This window comes from Endocarpon pusillum (assembly GCF_000464535.1).
Source record: "Endocarpon pusillum Z07020 unplaced genomic scaffold scaffold2738, whole genome shotgun sequence".
NCBI classification, from domain to species: Eukaryota; Fungi; Ascomycota; class Eurotiomycetes; order Verrucariales; family Verrucariaceae; genus Endocarpon; species Endocarpon pusillum.
In genome coordinates this window covers 71090-90602 of record NW_006916231.1, presented here as the reverse complement: position 1 = coordinate 90602, position 19513 = coordinate 71090, and the positions used below count along the sequence as shown (strand labels likewise).

At 51.0% G+C, this 19513-nt stretch overlaps 9 protein-coding genes across 9 annotated transcripts; 6 read left to right on the top strand and 3 right to left on the bottom strand.

Annotated features, from left to right (window-relative positions):
- Positions 1-48: 48 nt before the first annotated feature.
- Positions 49-1686, top strand: EPUS_06099 (uncharacterized protein; the record flags this gene model as incomplete). The annotated part of the gene is made up of 1 exon (XM_007803823.1): positions 49-1686. The coding sequence occupies one exon, from the start codon at positions 49-51 to the stop codon at positions 1684-1686; it is 1638 nt and encodes a 545-aa protein (XP_007802014.1).
- An 865-nt stretch (positions 1687-2551) lies between these two features.
- Positions 2552-3085, bottom strand: EPUS_06098 (uncharacterized protein; the record flags this gene model as incomplete). The annotated part of the gene is made up of 1 exon (XM_007803822.1): positions 2552-3085. One exon carries the CDS (start codon positions 3083-3085, stop codon positions 2552-2554), a length of 534 nt encoding a protein of 177 aa, XP_007802013.1.
- A 604-nt stretch (positions 3086-3689) lies between these two features.
- EPUS_06097 (uncharacterized protein) lies at positions 3690-7722 on the top strand (the record flags this gene model as incomplete). The annotated part of the gene is made up of 7 exons (XM_007803821.1): positions 3690-4778; positions 4834-5307; positions 5363-5494; positions 6055-6202; positions 6250-6691; positions 6739-7205; positions 7256-7722. The coding sequence occupies 7 exons, from the start codon at positions 3690-3692 to the stop codon at positions 7720-7722; spliced, it is 3219 nt and encodes a 1072-aa protein (XP_007802012.1).
- A 583-nt stretch (positions 7723-8305) lies between these two features.
- EPUS_06096 (uncharacterized protein) lies at positions 8306-9794 on the top strand (the record flags this gene model as incomplete). Its single annotated transcript, XM_007803820.1, has 4 exons — positions 8306-8365; positions 8466-8771; positions 8867-9583; positions 9636-9794. The coding sequence occupies 4 exons, from the start codon at positions 8306-8308 to the stop codon at positions 9792-9794; spliced, it is 1242 nt and encodes a 413-aa protein (XP_007802011.1).
- Positions 9795-10273: 479 nt separating this feature from the next.
- Positions 10274-10817, bottom strand: EPUS_06095 (uncharacterized protein; the record flags this gene model as incomplete). The annotated part of the gene is made up of 3 exons (XM_007803819.1): positions 10274-10571; positions 10650-10708; positions 10779-10817. 3 exons carry the CDS (start codon positions 10815-10817, stop codon positions 10274-10276), a joined length of 396 nt encoding a protein of 131 aa, XP_007802010.1.
- A 346-nt stretch (positions 10818-11163) lies between these two features.
- Positions 11164-12581, top strand: EPUS_06094 (uncharacterized protein; the record flags this gene model as incomplete). Its single annotated transcript, XM_007803818.1, has 3 exons — positions 11164-11559; positions 11618-11750; positions 11797-12581. The coding sequence occupies 3 exons, from the start codon at positions 11164-11166 to the stop codon at positions 12579-12581; spliced, it is 1314 nt and encodes a 437-aa protein (XP_007802009.1).
- Positions 12582-14255: 1674 nt separating this feature from the next.
- Positions 14256-16377, bottom strand: EPUS_06093 (uncharacterized protein; the record flags this gene model as incomplete). The annotated part of the gene is made up of 6 exons (XM_007803817.1): positions 14256-14778; positions 14908-15331; positions 15487-15797; positions 15857-16064; positions 16121-16201; positions 16251-16377. 6 exons carry the CDS (start codon positions 16375-16377, stop codon positions 14256-14258), a joined length of 1674 nt encoding a protein of 557 aa, XP_007802008.1.
- Positions 16378-16982: 605 nt separating this feature from the next.
- Positions 16983-18020, top strand: EPUS_06092 (uncharacterized protein; the record flags this gene model as incomplete). The annotated part of the gene is made up of 1 exon (XM_007803816.1): positions 16983-18020. The coding sequence occupies one exon, from the start codon at positions 16983-16985 to the stop codon at positions 18018-18020; it is 1038 nt and encodes a 345-aa protein (XP_007802007.1).
- Positions 18021-18451: 431 nt separating this feature from the next.
- On the top strand, positions 18452-18765 carry EPUS_06091 (uncharacterized protein; the record flags this gene model as incomplete). Its single annotated transcript, XM_007803815.1, has 2 exons — positions 18452-18556; positions 18613-18765. 2 exons carry the CDS (start codon positions 18452-18454, stop codon positions 18763-18765), a joined length of 258 nt encoding a protein of 85 aa, XP_007802006.1.
- Between the last annotated feature and the right edge of the window lie 748 nt (positions 18766-19513).

Genomic DNA, 19513 nt, shown 5'->3' with positions numbered 1-19513 from the left:
CACTCTGCAGACATAACCATTTCGAGAATATCTACTTTACGAGACAACATGAACTGGACAATGCCGCATTTAGTCCGTGTATCGCAGACTTTTACTTCGTTCCTCACACCTCAAAAGCCAGCTCTCCAGCAGCGATACCCCACACCCCATCCACCGTACGTTCTCAAGCAGCGCTTGAATGAAGAACCTTTAGCTCCGCCCACGAAATCCAAGGACTGGTTAGGTGCTTCTGGGGATGAGGAAGACTCGGAAGATCTAGAAGGAGACACTCTATTCGAAGAAATCCAGAAACCTGAAAAGCGCTCTGCGCCGTCAGATTATCTCGAACAGAGACCAGCCAAAAGGCTTAAATCAAATGATGAATATCGTCCTAAAAAGAATGACGAGCGCGGTGACTTCGAAGGCGAAACGCTTCTTGCATCCACGCCCCATCCGGAAGACCATGCGCCAGCAAATAAGAAGGAGCAGGAAGATCGACAGGCTATGCCACCACCACCTAAACCTCATATCAGTCTCGATGATAAGCCCTATATTCCGGAGAGAGACTTGATCGACCGAAACCTTCAAAACAACATTATTCGCAGCCCATCCATGTCTCACGATTCTGATTTCTCAGAAGACGAAATATTTACCAAGAAGACAGCTGTTCGGAGGGAAGATCGATCGGAAGTGAACCCTCAGCTGGAGTATGACCGTGCGAAACGCTTTGCTGAAGCCCAGCAGCTGCCAGAAGATGGTTCCACCTGGACTGAGGCAGAAAAGGACCTATATTTCCGTCTTGCCATGCGTGGGTTCGAAGCGCTTATTCCCGAACACTGGGCCATGGATTTTAAAACACTACCGCAGCTTCTGTTTTCGACCGGGGGGCGAGAACCGCTTATTGTGCCCTTTGACAAACGAGAATTCCGAGCGAAACATTACCTAAGGACACTGTTTGGAATTGCTGCAAATGTAAGAGATAAGCGTCTGGTGGGCCTTCGAGCCGAACCCACTATCAAGCGTACAGTGCGCCAGTTCATCTCCTGGGCACTCTTTGATGCTGGCGTGCATCCGCTGCAGCGGCCGAGAGCTATTCCGGTCCATGCGCTTGTGTCTATGAGACCGAGTGAGACGACACATGATGTGTTCAAGCGAATGTCGAGGAGGCTCTTCAAATTAGCCCGGCGATATCAAGACGCCCATCGTGTCCGCCAAAGCATCGAACCTCCTTCTCAACACCATGCACCTCTTCCTATGCCAGCAGAAAGCTTCGAATATCGACCTGGCGTATCAGGATCCGGCTACGACGACGCAAACATGCCTACACTCATCGGCTTGATGATTGCCTCCTCCGTAGTCGCAGTCGTGACCCTCGACTCACGCTCCACCACGCTCGAATCGCACTTCGAACAAGAGGCTGCAAGACGACACTCATCTACCTCTATCGCCTCTTCAAACCACGAAGAACGCTCGTCCCCGAAAGACGAGTCCCCACTCCGCTACATTGCCAAATTCGACTTCAGCACTCATGATGGCTACGATGTTTGGGACGGCTTTGCGATGGCAATCTGTGTCATGAGAATCAGGAAGACCATGCTAGAACTATGTGAGAGGGCTGAGAGCGAGGGACAAGCTGGTAGAGGGTGTCTATGGGAGAGGGTTCTGCCAGCAAAATTAAAGGAAATGGGGGACGAGGGTGACGGGTGACGGGTGAAGAGGAAAGATTTGAGATTTCTGGGAGTCTTGCTTGATGGTTTAACACTTGCCGCTCGATGGCAGCTCTATGCAGGAGCTTTTCCGGATTGGAACGAAAGAAGTGCGTCCAAGTGCATGATCGCGCGGCATGTAGGAATGCATAGTACAAGCGATGGAATGGACCACTTCTTGTCTTCACATGCATGATGCCCTCTGCTTGCTATCTATATACTGTACAGCAATTGCGCTTGCTTGCCTAGGGGAGTCCAGACAACCCAAGCACACAGTACACTTCCTTGTCCGAGATGCTATGTTCTCGGTGCTACAGGGCAAGGCCTGAGCAAAGCAGATCCAAAAAGAGAATGGAAATGGGAGACAAGGATGGTACTTGAGTACACCCATTTCAATCGCATTTGTAGAATTCAAAGGATCAGGCCACTGCCATAAATACCAGTCAATAAACATACCCTCTTTCCAAGTCATAATGCCATTGACTTGATGTTGCAGCTAATTCCCACGATATGTGAGCTTTCCGTGCAGTGCTGTTATAGGCATCGCTAATTCGAGCGCGCGGATATTGCCCTCCAAAATATTGGCTTTGCTTTACTCAAGGCCAGTGACACAGGTCGACCTCCAGCATTTCATGATCGATCGTGGTAGAAGCATCTATCTTCTCCTTCTGCGGGTTCTCCGTACCGCGGCAATACCGGTTACGACCAGGTGTATCTGTACCGCCGCTCACAGAGATTCAAGACTATCAGAGGTCTCGAGGAGCTATTGGGGAGCTGTTGAGGAGCTGTGTCCTAAACCATTGCAGGTGCCAGGATGTCATCATGTTCTACCAGGGTCACAACTTAGGAGTCGTCAACCTAGGAAGTCAAGTCCCGGGTTCATCGAACGACAACTTGATCTTCTTCTTCCTGGACTTCATCTTGGCTTTAGAGTCGTCGTCTTTCTTTGTGTCAGGGAGGCCATTTACTAATCCCGAATCCTCAGGGCCAGGTTCGGGTTCGGGTTCCGTTGCAACAGCTTTACCCTGCTTTCGTTTCTTCAGACCACCACCACTGGTAACAGGTCGCTTCTCTTGCTCTTGCGCTCTGTTAGCGGTGCTATCTGACGCAGGCCTCTCAGTGTCCGAATTCGAATCTGGCTTTGCGAGTGCAGCTGTGTCCTCTGGACGGGAGGCATTCTTTGTCTTTCCCAGAAGGAGGTCCTGATACTCTTTCTCAGTCACCTCCTCGCCCTGTTCATCAACGATGGTTGGTCCATCTTCGTCACCAACCTCTAACCTCGGCTTTCGAGGTCGAGCAATGGAGATGTTATGCCTATCGCTGGTATTTTCACTCCTGAGCCGGCGTAGAAACGCCGGTTCTTGCTTCTCGTAGTGCAAGTTCTTAGCGTTGAAAGTCATTGGGGGAGGAACTGTTCCGGCTGAAACGGCCGATGATCAAGAAGTCCAAATATTCCTCCAGGACATGTCAGCAAGCGCTTGATCAGATAAATGAATGATCAGGCAGCACAGAACAGCAATGAGGCGGACATGGAATTGGAGAACAATTGAATTGGCATCTAATTGTGGAGCAAGAATACCGAACCTTTTTAATTGCGAAGGGGGAGTGAATAAGGGCTCATTCCCAGCCGTAGCCTGTCGAAAGTGTTGCGAACGCTCGGCGTTGACAGCCAAATTTGCCGCCCCTTTGAGATCCTGGTACTTATAGGGCCTTTGCCATCGCAACACCTTCAACCCTCGCTGTACCAAACCTTGAACTTATTTGCGGCCAATTCTACCACTCGTATGTCATTTCAACTGCCCCGCCTGAGGAGAAGAGGCAGCGTCAACTTCCAGCTTCCAGGAACGCTCCCGGATACGTGGGGGGTCCGGAGGTCCTAGGGACTGGTGCATTAAACCGCTCTGTTGTTTGACCAACCCGAACGAGCGAGGACGAGGAAGTCGAAAGGGCTGATGCCGTTCGTTAAGCGTTCAAAAGTATGGCCTAGGGCTTGCTTACAATAATATGTCTTCTTCCACACTTCCTTACCATGAGCCTGGAATCGTGGACATTCTTATCTTCTCATCGTTCTTGTTGCTCCTTAACGTTGTCAACTCCATTATAGATCGCTACCTTTTCTGTGGTCTAATCGGCCAGATCTTGATCGGTATCGCCTGGGGTATACCAGGAGCAGCGTGGCTATCGGTCCCCTTACAAGAGACCATAATGCAGCTTGGATATTTAGGTCTCTTACTACTCGTCTTCGAGGGGGGACTTTCAACATCTTGGGCCGCTCTCAAGTCGAACCTGCTGCTTTCTGTGGCTGTTGCATCAACCGGCATCCTCATGCCCATGGTCTTGTCCTTCTCCTTGATTGGCATCGCGAATGCAACACCTCTCCAAGCCTTAGCTGCTGGCGCTGCTCTCTGTTCTACTAGCCTAGGTACTACTTTTACTCTATTGAGCTCCAGCGGATTGGTCACAAGCCGCTTAGGGGTTGTTCTGTCAAGTGCAGCAATGCTTGACGATGTAGTCGGCCTTGTCATGGTCCAGATCATCTCAAACCTCGGCACTTCATCTTCGTTCAGGGCAGTAACTGTTGTTCGACCAATCTTGGTCTCTACGGCCTTCGCTACATTGGTTCCAGCAGTCTGTCTTTTCATTTGCAAGCCCGTCATTCATTCTACCTCCTTACTTCGGCAGCGCAGTATCCCAAAATGGATGCAGTATGCTCCGAATCGCTCACAGCGGGCATTTCTCGTCCACGTGCTACTCTTGATTGCTTCCGTCGCTGCTGCTAACTACGCCGGAACCTCTAATCTTTTTACTGCCTACCTAGCTGGCGCGGTCATCAGCTGGTGGGACTCTGAGCATGCTGCCACCCGGCAGACACACAACGACGAATTGAACATACCTGTATCAGCCACTGCTTCGGTAACTGATAGGAGAGAAAGCCGCAGTATTAGTCCTGCCCCTGCACAGTCTCCAACGGGTATCAATGAAAAGAAGGTGACGGACGAGCAGCACGTAATAAGTGAGATTCCTACTGGATCCAAAGTATACATTGAATTCTTCGGAAGCGCGGTCCACCGAATTCTGAAACCCTTCTTTTTCGTAAGTTGTTCCCTAGTCCGATGCCGTCAGTGTGTTGCTCGCTAACGGGCTCTAGGCTTCCATTGGATTTTCTATTCCAATATCGAAGATGTTTTCCGGGTCCATTCTCTGGCGTGGTATCCTATACTCCATATTGATGATGGTCGGAAAATTTGCTTGCAGTCTCTGGATACTGCCCCATAGGGAGTGGTTCCTGGCACTTCGCACAGGTAAATCTTCTGCTAAGCACCTCGGTATCCAAGATCTTTATCCGTCCGCCATCTTAGGATTCGCCATGGTTGCACGGGGCGAAATAGGGTTCTTGATCTCGTCAATCGCGGAGAGCGAAGGCATCTTCAGCGCCGACAAAGATTCCCAGTCCAGCGCAGCTCCAGAACTATTTCTAATTGTGTCATGGGCGATTGTCCTATGCACCATCATTGGGCCTGTCTGCGTCGGACTGTGTGTTCGCCAGATTCAGTCTAAGATGGCATCCCAAGGAACGGATAGACAAGATGAGGACTTTGACAATACATGGGGCATCTGGGGAGTGGAACACACCTAATGTTTTCCTGGAGAGTCGTTGCTATTGAATGTTTGTCCAGATGCTATCATACGCTTCCTTAAGGTCTGCAGGCAATTCTTCCAGGCTTTGTGGACGTTTCGACAACGCCATGGTGATGGGCAAGGAATGCAGCAAAGGAAACTACTATAATACGTCTCCGGCTTTGTCCGAAGTAAGTACCGCTGCGTCAGTTGGAAACAACACATCGCCCATCCAAAGAGCCAGTGGTAGACAATCGAAGAAACCAAGACACGAATATCGGGCGGAATGTTTACATGTTTAGAGGCCAAAACATCACAGAAGGTGGGAGCATATTTCAAGACAACTTAGATGCGAAGGGTGTAGCCCGTATTGTCGTCGCTTTACCAAGGCGGAGAGCAAAAACAAAAAGGATAGCAAGAGGAATATTCGAGGAGTTCCTTGTAGTATATTCTAGACTTTATAATCGAGTGGAAAGGAAGGAAAGAAGAATCATCTCATTTAAGCGAAGAGGGGGGTTTGAAGTGATGTGATGTAGAAACCACCGCTTGAAGCCATCCTGATCAAATGGTACCGAGTGGTTTGTCGGTGAGCTTGTGATAAAAGCGGCGTTGGGGTTGAGTGCGGAGCTGATTTTATTTCTTTATTTCTGTTCAAGTGCCAAGCTTGTTGTTCTCCAAGGCAAAGGGGCCCGTATGCACTTCCAGAAAAAGGCTCCGGCACCCTGAGTAGATCGAACTGATCTCTGCAAAGTTCTTTCATTGGCTTCAGAGAGCCTTCAGCAGCGATGCTCTGCGCAAGTATGTCACTCCTATTGAACCAGTGTCAATTGTTTTAAGACTGATCAAGCATCCAGTCTCTGGAGAAGCACCTCAGGTGCCTGTCGCATCACGAAAGAGTGGTACGTGCTATATCATCACTGTGCAAGATCAGGCACTAATGGGTTAGGGACCATTTATGAAAAGCGTCTCATCGAGGGCTACATCAGCGAAAACGGCACCGAGCCTGCGACTGGGGAAGATCTGACTGTTGATGATTTAATCGAGCTACGAACGTCGCGTACAGTACGACCACGACCACCAACCCTCACTTCGATACCTTCATTACTTGGCGTGTTTCAAGAAGAATGGGATGCGTTGACCCTGGAGACATACACGCTGAAGCAAAATCTGGCACAGACAAGACAAGAGCTCAGCACAGCGTTGTATCAGCATGACGCAGCTGTTAGAGTCATTGCAAGACTTACGCGCGAACGAGATGAAGCACGAGAAGCGCTCTCGAAGGTTAGCATTGGATCAAGAGCTGCGCCAACCAACGGAGATGCAATGCAGGTAGATAGTTCTGGGCTACCGGAGGCTTTAATAGCGAAAGTGGACGAAACCAAAGCCATGTACGTCGATCATGAACAGCTGCATCGTTATCTGCTCACTGGAACAGGCTTGAGAAAACACGACGAAAAAGGCCCATCCCCGAAGAGTGGGCAACTAGTGAGGAGATCTCGACATTCAAGCCGCAACGCACGTCTGAATCTCTGTATCCAGGAGGCAGAATCCTGGCGATCAATGAGAAAGACGATCTTGCCCTGGTGGGTGGTTCTGATGGAATTGCTGGCGTCTACTCGATGTCAGACAACCGCGTCTTACATGCCCTGAAGGGTGGTGGAGGGTCAATTACGAGTGGTGTCTGGGCCGGCCCAAAGGCCGTGATATCGACCTCAGCTGGTAGAGTGAAGGTATTTGAGCGACAGGAGGAAGCGGCGTCATTCAGCACGCATGCAGGCGAGGCCACTGCCGTGGCATTGCATCCAAGTGGTGATATTATCGCATCCGTTGGTGTGGACAAGAGCTATGTTCTGTACGATTTAACCACCTCCGCTGTTGCCACACAAGTGTACAGCAATTCAGGTATGTCATCCATGGTATTAATATGCGACACCGCTAATGATGCTGGGCAGCTCTTGTTTGCGTACAATTTCATCCGGACGGTCATTTACTGGCTGCTGGAGGCGAAGATGGACAGATCAAGCTCTTCGACATTAAAACAGGAGCGCAAGCCGCTACCTTTGATCTAAACGCAGCTCTAAAGGCACTCTATTTTTCAGAAAATGGAATCTGGCTTGCAGCTGTCACAGACTCGTCGACTACTATTTCGATATGGGATCTGCGAAAGATGGCAGAGATCAAGAGCCTGGACACCGGGAGCGGCAGGATTGATTCAATAAGCTGGGACTATACTGGTCAATTTCTGCTAACAGGGGGTCCCGGAGGTCTGACTGTTCAGCACTATTCGAAGGCATCCAAGGCATGGTCAGAGCCGCTGAAGAGTGCAGTACCTGCGGTGGCAGTCGCTTGGGGGAAAGGAGCACACAATATAGCGGCGTTGGATGAGGGAGGAGTGGTGACAGTACTTGGCGGGCCATGAAGTAGTTTCCGAATCAGATGGGATGGTGCGCAGGCTATCTCAAGACATGTACTGAGTTCATTTAGACCTGGGCACAAGCGTTCCACTGTCTCTATGGTCTCTATGGTCTCCCAATCTCCCTTGCTGTGAATGCACATGAGCACTTAAACACATTGAGCAAGAGATATCAAAGATTTGTATCTGCTCCAATTTGCATGCTGAGATCATTTCCTGAGAATGTCAACAAACCAGTAGCGCTGTAGGAGTGTACTGTCTGACTAGAAAGAGGAGTGTAGCTGAATGCAAGGTGGGTCGATTTGATGATTTGATGATTTGATGATTTGATGCCGAGGGAGAGGGAGAGGCTAGATGTTGTGCCAGCTGGAGCCGCCGCCGCCACCGCTTGACCATCCCCATCCATCCATCTCTGTCCGCACCATGTCCGAGTCTTGGACTTGTAGCGTCAACACCCAACCCTTCACAGGTACTTACAATCAGATTGCTCCTCAGCCTTCCACCCAACAAATCTTTCCCGGGCTTTGTAAGCAGTCAGAAAGAGAAGGTTGACGAATGATCAATGATCGGTTCTACATGACAAGTCACAATGCCTACCTTCCACTCTCATTCTTCCGGGACATTGTTGGAAGAGCCGTCCAGGAGGAAAGTAAGTACCTTCGCCTCCCGCACCTTCAGAGGAACAGCCACCACTACCAGTCGCTTGGCCACTAATTGTTACGTGACTGGTGACTGATGCCGATCTCCAGAGATCTTACCACGATTTTCTTCATTCTGAAAGCCGTACCACAAGTCCGTCATCCTCACCACCCCGCTTGAGGTTCAGCATAACTCCCTCACCTTCCAACCTTTCGAGCATGTCACGGCCTTCTCCCATGCCTCCCCGAAGATTTATTGGTGATGGCTTTGACTACCGCAGACCAGTCATGTCCACCAGCGGAAATCAGCAAGCAGCACAGACGTCGACACCAACACCTGATGTGATAGATCTCACAGACGATTCCGACAGTCTCCAGACACAACCGATCTTGCGAAGAACTTCAGCTGAGAGGAATGTACCCAGGTTACAACGCCTGACCAGGAGACGTCCTGATCCATCTGGGCGGGGAAGGCAGGATGCTGGACCAGGGGCAGCTATACCGGCGCTTAGAGCCCCGATCATAGACCTGGAGACGTTAGAATTTGGGGATGCGGCAGGGGGCCAAACGGGCCATTGATGGTGAGCGACAATGAATTTCTAGCACTCTTCCAAGAGCCTCCTAGCAGTCCTGGGTTTGAGATTTTGGGGGAGAGATCTGTACGTCCTGAGCCACCGCCGCCGCCGAGAAGAAGCGTTGCCGAAAGGAGACCGACTCCATACGTGACTGAAGAGGAACAGGAGGCTGCAGAAGCACCTCCATTACCACCAGCGCCGGCATTTCGTGGTTTGCCTTATGGGCTAGCGAGTTGGATTGTACATGCAGGGACGCGCCTTGCTGGTGAGCGCAACGTGCCGCAGGAAGGCCTATCGAATCGTTACACCTATTCTAATGGCGTCTATACCCAAGTTCCTCAGTACAACAGTGGAAACAGCTGGCAGCAGCCCCAGCCCCAACTTCAGTTGCCTAGAATTTCTGCTCTGGACGCGTTCCAGCGACCTCGCCTGAACTACGAGGCTCAGGGTTTCGAACTTATTGGTGCTGCTCATACGTCACCACCACCACCACGCCCATCATCTCCGTACAAAGCCCCACGTACCTCCGCCCCCGGATTCACTCGGAAAGTTGAAGAGGATGACATCGTGGTGTGTCCGCACTGTGGCGATGAGCTGGGAACCGGTGATGGTGACCTGAAGCAGCAAATCTGGATCGTCAAGCAATGCGGACATGTAAGTATATCAGACACCCATGTCTGACAGCGTTCACGCTAATGGCGGATAGGTCTACTGTGGTGAATGCGCTATGAATCGTCATGTGGGCAAGAGCAAGAAGACGGCACCCCAGGCCCAGGGCAAACCGGAGCCTTTCAAGTTGTGCGTGGTGCAAGACTGTAAGAAGCCTGTCACTTCGAAGACCGCTCTGTTTCAGGTCTATCTGTGAGCCCAGCTTTGAAGACACTGATGGCTGAATTATGATATTTTTCTGGCGCTCGCATCAATCCATGAGTGTTACCATAGACCTCCATCCGACATGGAATATGATGGATGGCTTGCATAGCTGATAGCCTCAGCTGCTGAAGACGTTAACGGACAGAGCTGGTCACGATTGGAAGGTTTGTGCCATGAGAGATGAGCATGCAGTAATGGCCAATGACCCGCAGATCGTTCCCATTGCCACAACTCACGTTTTTCTCCATAGAACCATCCTCAATCCTCGATGCACAATGCGCTCGATATGCGATGGGGACGGTTGTATGCAAAACACCATCAAAACACCATCCCTATGTACATGATGTGATATCTCTCCACCTGCAAACGCCTTCCAATGTAAATGTGATACTTCTTGACATTAGCACACCATGAGCCTGGCTTTCTCAGACAACTCCTTCTCAACGTCCTCAACCCCGTGCACTATTCCCGTCACACATCCTTAATCCCACCATGGAACGGACTCCAGATCCCTCTCACGCTCTCATTCTCACTCAGCACGTTCCGGCCCCGAATCTTTCTATTCTTACCACCCTGACTCTGGACCAGCAATTCACATTTCTGCATGATCTGCTCCTTCTCTAAATTTCGGACGCAGACGGCCTTCTCCCTGCCGTTGATGTAGTGGGCGCGCAGGACAGGGTGTTTGTTCGGACGGGGGGAGATGTGGAAGCTCACTTGGGGATGTGTTCGGGAGAGGCGTGGGAGGAGTTCAGAGGTCAAAAAGGAGCTGGATCGAAGCCGTTAGAGGGGAGGGAAGAATGGATGGTGGGGACTGTTGTACTTCATTCCTCGAGAGCTCCCGTACCAGTCGCAGTAGTGAAGGTCGAGGCGTTTGCACTGGAGGATGAATGCGCCCACGCCGTTCTACGAAGATAATTAGCTGGTGATGGCTAGGAATGCCATCGCCGTCGCTATCGTGACAGTGTATGCATACCTGGTTAGTTGCCACGGTCCTGATGCCTTGAAGAGGCATCGTGGCTTGCAGCTTGCGTATTATGTGACTGGTAGAAGAGCAGCTCTGAAGACGCAGTACCTAAGTTACAGTACAGCAAAGGTTGAAGCTCGGAGTTTCTGGGGGCAGTTGGTCCGAGCTTTAGGCGCTGCAACAACGCGATTCCTTGCAGAAATCTGTCTCCATTCTCCTATGTAACTTACAACTACGTACATACTCCGTACTGTAAGCAACTCTCTACCCAGCACCAACCACGATTCCTCAACCAAATCGCAAATCAGCATTCAATATTCGCGGCATATCTTCTCCATGACTTCGTGAATGTGGTCACAACCTACGTCAGGCCACATCTGCTTCTGCTTCCGTCATGACGGACAAACTTCCTCACCAGCTCCTGCAGCTCTTCCAACCCCGACCACCTCTTCGCTACATTCCTCCTCAAGACCCTGCGCCCGAAGACAGGGCCTCCGGTGGATCTAAAATCGGCGGTATCGCTGACTTTCTACCCGCTCTCGCCACCTATGCCGCGACGGACGAGTACCATCCGACCGAGTCATGGCTGCAGAGAAAGGACAGGCTCAAACGCGAGAAGATGGAGAGACTAGAAGAAATGAAGAAAGAAGGTTTCGAGGGCTACAAGCCCGAAGAGGATCCGCAGATACGAGGAGATGCTTTCAAGACACTGTTTGTGGGCAGGTTGAGCTACGAGGCTAAGGAGTCAGATCTGGAGCGGGAGTTTGGGCGATTCGGTCCCATTGAGAGGGTCAGATCGATCTATCCGAAGGTCTTTGGAAATTGCCTTGCTAATTTGATATCAACAGATCCGCATCGTCAAGGACGAGAATCAGAAGAACCCGAAGAAGCAACACAGAGGCTACGCGTTTATTGTCTACGAACGAGAAAAGGATATGAAGGGTACTGCCATCCCCTTCTTACCTCTACTATACTCGTTAGGTATATTGCTTGACTGACGCGGGGCTCTACGTTTCAACTTTCACAGCTGCCTACAAGGAAACCGATCGAGTTCGCATTAAAGACCGCCCAGTCCTGGTTGATGTCGAACGCGGCCGTACCGTCAAAGGCTGGAAACCTCGTCGCTTTGGTGGTGGTCTTGGAGGACGCGGATACACAAGACAACAAGCCGTTCGACCAGGTGGATTTGGCGGTCCGCCCGGTCCTGGCTTCCAGGCTGGTGGCTTCCGAGGAGGGTTCGCCGGCCGAGGAGGTGGAGGAGGAGGAGGATTCCGAGGTGGCTTCCGCGGCGATAGAGGTGGTGGGTTCGCTGACCGAGGTGGAGGGTTCAGCGATCGAGGCTTTGGTAGCAGAGGTGGTATTGGATATCAAGGTGCTGGTGGATTCGGAAGCCGAGGTGGGTATGCCAATGGTGCTCCTCCGCTCAATGCGCCCAGTGGTCCAGGTGGTGGTGGTGGTGGCGGCCGTGGCGGTTATGGCGGTTATACAAATGGGGCTGGCGCAGCTGATAACAGCGATCGTGGCCGTAACGGTTATGGTGATCGTGATGGATACCGCGGAGGCGGTTCGGCCCAAGGTACCAGATATGACAGCCGTGATCCACGAGGAGGTATAACTGGAAGCAACCGAGAACCAGTTGTCGCTCGGGACCGTGGCTATGGTGGTGACCGCGACCGTGACAGGGACCGAGAGCGAGAGCGAGGCGACCGGGACAGGTATGGCAGCGGCAGGCGAGACGACGACTTCGGATCCAGAAAACGATACCACGATGGCGATGGCTATGAAGACCCAAGAATCAAAAGAAGGTATTAAATCCCAGGTACTGCACCGACTGTGCTCTCAGCACGAATACCACAGTTCGTTGGTGGGTACTTGTGTTTCACAATTTTGCGACCTTCATCTATTCGACTTCTCGCTTGTCTTTCAACACAAGCTCAACGGTTTGTTGGTGGGTACCTACGTCTTCGTCTTCGGCTTTTCGAGTCCATCTCCTCCCTACTTCTCTTTCGAGGGTAAGAAAGGTATTGGAAGCAGGATACGAGCTTGCTGTTCGTTCGTCAGCCGCGTCCTTTTTTCAGCAGGAGATGTTTCGATTTCGGCTCGCCCTTTCCGAGCATTTCGCCTCGTGGATTCTAGCAATAACCGCCGCCACTATCGTCTCATGGGTGCATCTGCTTCACCTACCAAGGTGTAATGCAACAACATCCGCAGCTCAGTCCTCACGACTCAGGGTCATGAAGCTCCTAGAGATGTGTTACCGCTCTCCGGAAGCGCTTTGGTTATGGCCAAGTCACTGCTCTTACAGCCCAAGTCGGCTACTCGTACGGCATACTTTTCTCACGATTCCGGTCTACTCCAGGCCAGCTCCTTTGCTGCTGGTAGGTATGTACTTGTAGCTCAGCTCCCTACAGAACAAAATTGTAATATGTCCATTGCTCGATCGGCCTCATGCCACGATCTGAGCAATTCGCGAATGATTGATGTTCGTAAGGTGGGACAGGCAGGCTCATCCATCACCCTCGGGCGTGGTGCGCTCTGAATGTCTATGTCCATGTCCATCAACAGTGGGGCCTCATTATGGTTCGATGCGCCTCGGGCGCTTCACCTCTTGTACCCGTAGACAGCCAGCCGAGCAGGGCGATGGGGATTCTGTTAGAGCCCATGACATGATACGAACAGCCGCGGGCTAACTATACACTGCTTGAGGTTGTAAGAAAAGAAAGAAAGACAAGCTCCTTCTTTCTATTCTTTCTATCTATTACGGAGGAGCAGGTGATACGGAGGAGAGGAAGAAGAAGAAGAAGAAGAAGAAGAAAAAGAAGCAGAAGAAGCAACCCGCTCCACTGTAGTTACAAACAGCGGAAGTCGGGATATCGACTATTACTACTACTACGGAGTACTAATCTTACTACTGCCCCACGCACAGCAGCGAGTACTCCATATTCTGGTCAGTAGATGCCCTCGGCCCTCCTCTCTAAAAGATGGTTGGGTTTGGAGGGTAGGTTCGTCGGTGGGATTGGGTCGAGGTGCAGAAACACGAAGCCGAAGACAAAGGAGCTTTCGCTCTGGCTAGAGGTGGAGATTACTGCCATGGTGCTGGTATGTTTCGATGACGACTTGGTTTTGCGAACTTGGGAGCGGTGCAGAAGAGAAGAGAAGAGAAGAGAAGGGAAGAGACAAGAAAGGAAAGGAAAGGAGAGGAAAGGGAATATCCATGCATGGCGTGTGCTGGCGATTTATGTATATGTGTATCATAAGACTCAGTTGTACTCTAATACTGAAAGTGGGCATCTCCCTCCAGACATCGGGGGGACCGCCTTTCCGTCTTCTACGCCGCGTTGCGTCGTTCGTATCATCCAATTCTCAGCCACAGGTGAGAAATGATTCAGAAGCCGGGTGAAGCAGAGCCCGCCCAAGTCGTCTTCCGAGTTCTTCTGGGTTGCTGACATTCCATCTTATCTCATTTCATCTCGTCCTGCTGCCACCTCACTGCAACCCCATGAACGCCTTCGCGTTCTCATAGACGACGTAACTGATACTGACCGCGGGCGCGACCTTCAAGAGATTGGGGGTGACCCCTCTGAACAGCCCCAACACCCCTTCTCCCTTCAGCGTCTTCCGCGTCACATCCACAATCCCCGAGTATGTAGGCGGATGCAACACCGTGCCCTGAGCCTGCAACCTCGTCCTCAACAGATTGAGCGGGTAGACCACAGTTGCGCTGACCGCGCCGCTCAAGGCGCCGATAGCACCGGTCGCGAAGTTGCCGATGGGCACGTCGGATTCGTGGCAGCGGTGGATGCGGGCTTTGCGCGCGAGGAGGAGCCGCTTGAAGTTCTCGAAGATGAAGAGGTCAATGGCCGAATAGGGGAACATGCCTGCCAGGCCCATGCCGAGGCCGCGGTAGTAGGAGAGCATGCCGGAGGGGGACGAGAGCATTTTGGCGGCGGTGGAGCGGATGAGGGCGTTGCCGTGGAGGCCGCCGGAGACGGTTTCGCATTGCATGCGGCTGTGCTGCGGTCAGATAATGGAGAGAAGTATTGGGAAGGACAGCATAGGAGAGGAAGATTTGTGCAGAAGGTATGGTGTGAGTAGGGATGAGGCGTTATAAAATAATTTGTCAAACCGAGAGACATACAATTTCAAGGTGTCTAGAGGATAGACCACGCATTGAGACACCACGCCCCCAACGCCACCAGCCAGGAATTGGGATGCAGGATGAAGATGCTTCGGATCTTGATGGCCTTCAAGCCTGGCGAGAGCTCGTTTCGAAGCTTCGTATGCACCAAACTTGATGGCAGATTCTGGCATGACTTTGACGACATTCAGCCCATTGCCGGCAAACAGACTTCGGATCCCTCCAGCCTTCCATAATTCTTTCGTCGCGTCGATTAATGGTTGGCCAAGGTGTTTTATAGCCTGTATTGGTGCTCCTTCCTTGGCTGCCTCAGCAGCAGCCGCCTTCGTGCCGGTTTGCGCAATCAAATACACCTTTAGACGATCTAGGGGTGCCGTTGCTGTCCGTGATACCATGCCCGCAACGCCACCAGCGACGAAATAACCTGTTTCGGAGAAAAACCGTTAGTACTTTGCTATACGCTGGGACAGGCCTCTTCAAGCAGTCTATATGCTGGGAAGGTTGAGATGCGAGCCTGCTGCTGGCCACACGGTCAGAAATGGTGCATTGGATGGATGTCTAGGGAGGAGAATATTTTACCAAAACGATAAATGCCACGCGGAACGCCAATCTCAGCTTCTTCTTCCATATCAAGGCCCTCCCCCAAATCTGGAGAGGAAGCAAGAACAGTAACAAACGCCATTGCGAGCAGGGTATTGGAAGAGCAAAGATAGGTATTGAGCAAAGTGTCGTAGAAGTGAGTGTTCTGGAAGTGGATGTAATTACCAAGGCCTTGTAGACTGTCGTTGATATGGACATCTCCCTCAGGATTGACAGTGGCAGTGGACGTATAGTAGGAGAGCACCGCGCGAAGATTTGGAGTGCCGGCGGGGATGAATAGCAGGAAGTTTCTGTAGCATGTCCTGTCAAACACCGTGCGGCCTGTGATCCTCACGATCTTTAAGCTTACCTCCATTCGTCAAAGCTTATCACGCCGTCGTGGTTGACATCCACTTCGTTGAAGAACTGGTCGAGCTTGGCGCTGGAGATCGCGAGACCAGCTCTTCTGAACGCCGACTTCAGCTCCTCCTTGTCGAGTTCGCCGTTGTGATCGCGGTCGATGCTCTCGAATAGCTGCCGAAGCTCCTTTTCCGTATGCTCCACAAACACCTTGAACTCTGGAAGGGAGAATGAGCTTGAGGGGTCCGGTACACAGTGTGACAGAGCGGCGCACCGTTATACTGTATGTGACCATCTCCACTTGTATCAACCGCTTTCAGAACATCGTGCAGGAGCGCATCGGCATTCTTGAGAGCTGTAGAATGGTTCAGCTTCGCCTTTCTGGTGTCCATCAAGCTTCATACGATGGTCCATCTTCTTCAATCCCTTCTTGAGGCCCTTGATGTCGATCTGTCCATCACCGCCGGAATCTAATGTATTCCATAGCTTTTCAAGCCGTTCGTCCCGCTCTTTATCTGTCTCCTCGTCCATCTTCCAGTCGTGCCTCGGCCTTCTATCTGTGGGGGCTCATGGTCTGTGTGGATATGCGCTTGACCGAGCCAATCCCCGGCGCGCAATTGAGAAGTGGACGATGGAGAGGCAGACAGCGAAGATTTAACATGGGAAATGTGTTCTGATTTGTCCCAGCATTACCGTTTGGCTGACGTTCTGGACAAGCGATCTCAGTGGGCTTCTTCTGCTCAAGCTGCTGCTTCTGCCAATGCATGGACGTGGGGTTCGGCACCGCCGATCTATGTATCATGTAAGCATTTCAAGGTCTATCAACTAACTTATTTATCATTGCCAACCTTGCTCCAAAATTTTCCCAAGTTTCAACAGTGGACCTATTGTACTATCAGAAGAACAGCAAGCCTTTCGCATCCAGTTCTCTTGCCTTGAACGTCCCTTCTCCATCACAGCCCTTCGAGATGGTCGATGAAGAAGTTCTAAGCTGATCTGCTACATAATCTACAGGCCTTGGATAACATTACTGACTCTGTACACATAGCAGTGCTTCAACTCTAGAATTTATGATCCCCCTGATGATGTGCCGTATCATTTCGGTTTGTCTGGTCTGCTACTAACGATATCTGGCTATGGCAGCCAATTACTGGACCTCAACCCAACGCCAGTTCTGGCATTTTACTCCCTCACAACTCGTGTCCATTCGATCAGCTTTGGCCGCCCAGCACGCGGCTGTCATCAATCAATATCCAACCTCAGACCCTAGGCATATTCTCATCTTCCTCAAGGATCAACTTCTCCGTCTTTCTCGCCGTCAATCTCGACAACAATGTCTGGCCACAACCCTGGTCTACATACACCGCTATCTTCTTACCCACCCTCTTCAAACCATCAATCCCTACCTTTTGCTCACCACAGCCTTCTATCTAGCCTCGAAAACTGAAGAAAGTCCTCATCACATTCGCGCCGTTCTCGGTGAGGCTCGTCAGTTCTGGCCCGAGTTCCTCCTAGGCGATGTCTCGCGCATTGGCGAAATGGAATTCTCGCTCATATCAGAGATGCGCTCTCAGCTCATTATCTGGCACCCATATCGGACGCTGATCGAGCTGAAAGGCCCTGAAAAGGAAGGTGGACTGGAATTGAGCAACGATGAAGTTGGCATGGCATGGAGCATTATCAATGACAGCTATCTCACCGATCTACCTCTGACTTGTGCTCCTCACACGATTGCCATCATGGCTATCTTCCTGGCTGTTGCATTCCAACCAACCAACAAAGTCACGGCTGGGGTTAGTGGATTACCTACATTCCAAATTCCCAGTACACCTAACCCGATCATCAACAACACATCATCTGCGTCATTTCAAGGTCTTGGTGGTAGACAAGGCATGTCCGCTGTTATCAACGGCGTGGTGAACAGCTCCGCTAGCATTGGCCCCATCGTGAATGCAGCCACTGATAGTAAAATGAAGTCCAATACCAAGCCAGTACCATCAGAAAAGATGCAAAGAATTATCCGCTTTCTAGCAGAGTCTTCCATCGACCTGGAGCAAATCATCAATGCAACCCAGCAGATCGTGTCTCTGTACGAGGTATGGGAATCATACAGTGAGAAGGCAGTCAAGGAGTCTCTTGCACGTATTATCAGAGGGAGAGGCTTGGACAAATGAGGAATTTGGTTGGCATTTCGACAGGTTGATCAGGGCATCCGAAAATGAGACCGGATCCGGTTGTTTTCAGCTGATTGTCCTTCCGTATCTTCTCCCGTTCACATCAATCTTAGCCATTTGAGCAAATCATAACGGAATGCCCTTCGATGATATGCGGACCGCATTGTAAGCTGCAGAGTCATCTGCATGACACCATGTTGCCAGCCATGTCTTATTGGTCGTCTACAGAAAAGCGGCAGGAGTCCTTCCCGTGCTTATCCAGCATCAGCAGCTAGATAGGATTGAAGAGTAATCGCCCAGAGCTTCTGCCTGTGCTATTCATGGCAAAGAATGTGTATAGAACTTTCTTCAAACTTCACGCTGTCTGTATCATTTCCTTGAAGGAGCTCGCTCTCCAGAGCAGAACCAGAAGTCTGCATTGGTAGCACTCCATGACTAAGGCAGATCCGACAACCCTCTTCATGCATGGAGCCTGGTATAGCCCGAACCACTTCCAGCCCATCATGCTGCTGTTCGGACATGCTGGCTACCCGACCGTGTGCCGTGTCACTCAACCTCCAGCGCAAACCCGCTGATAATGAAGATCTTCTAGGACGCGAAGGACATCCATGGTGAGCTGGAAATGCTCGTGGAGCAGGTAGGCCAGGAAGTTGTCGTTGTAACGCACTCCTACGGTGGCATGGTCGGTACTGAGACTATACACGAGCGAGCTTCTGTGAAGGATCAGATCTCAACTGGAGTATGAGCCATTGTGACCTTCTGGCTGAATGTTAGCCCAGTCTAAAGTATGAACTTCAGAGCATCAAGTCGTCGCCATGGCCGCCCAAATAGGAATGACTTGCGCACTTCACGAGAAATGTAACACAACTCGTGGTTATCGCAGTGGGAGCAACGAACGAAGATCTGGACCCTCGTTGTTTTACTTGAGAGTGATAGATAGTGCAGAACACGAAACTTAGCACTGGCATGTATCAGAACAATCTTCAACTGTACATACATCCCTGCCAGTTAGCATGAGTTGAGCTACCCATCTTCCATCATTGACATCGTGTCCATCAAACCAATAGTAACCAATCTTGCATCTCCTGCATCATTGACCATCTTAAACTGCTCCATCTCAACGAGCCTCTTTCCTCATTGGGTAAGCCGATCAAGTTCGTCCTTCCAGAGATACTCAGCAAACAATCATCCCACAACGCAGGCATAGAAGAGACGACGTACATCTGTAAGCTTCCTCGGAGCGACAATGATCCATTTTCCCAGCTTGATCTGGTTTAATCGAAGTATCAGAATAAGGTTGGGCGATAAAAAAGTGGGCATGGTAGGGAAGTTTGACGCACATGCAGACTGAAGTTCTCGGGTCCGAATGTCTGTCCGAGATACTGTTTGAGGAGGTCAAAGTCTAGGTATCTGTCTCCGATGACTTGGGTCACTGTTGAGGAGGGAGATGGAGCTGGGAGTTGGGCAACTTGGTTGTAATTCATCCCTTTGAG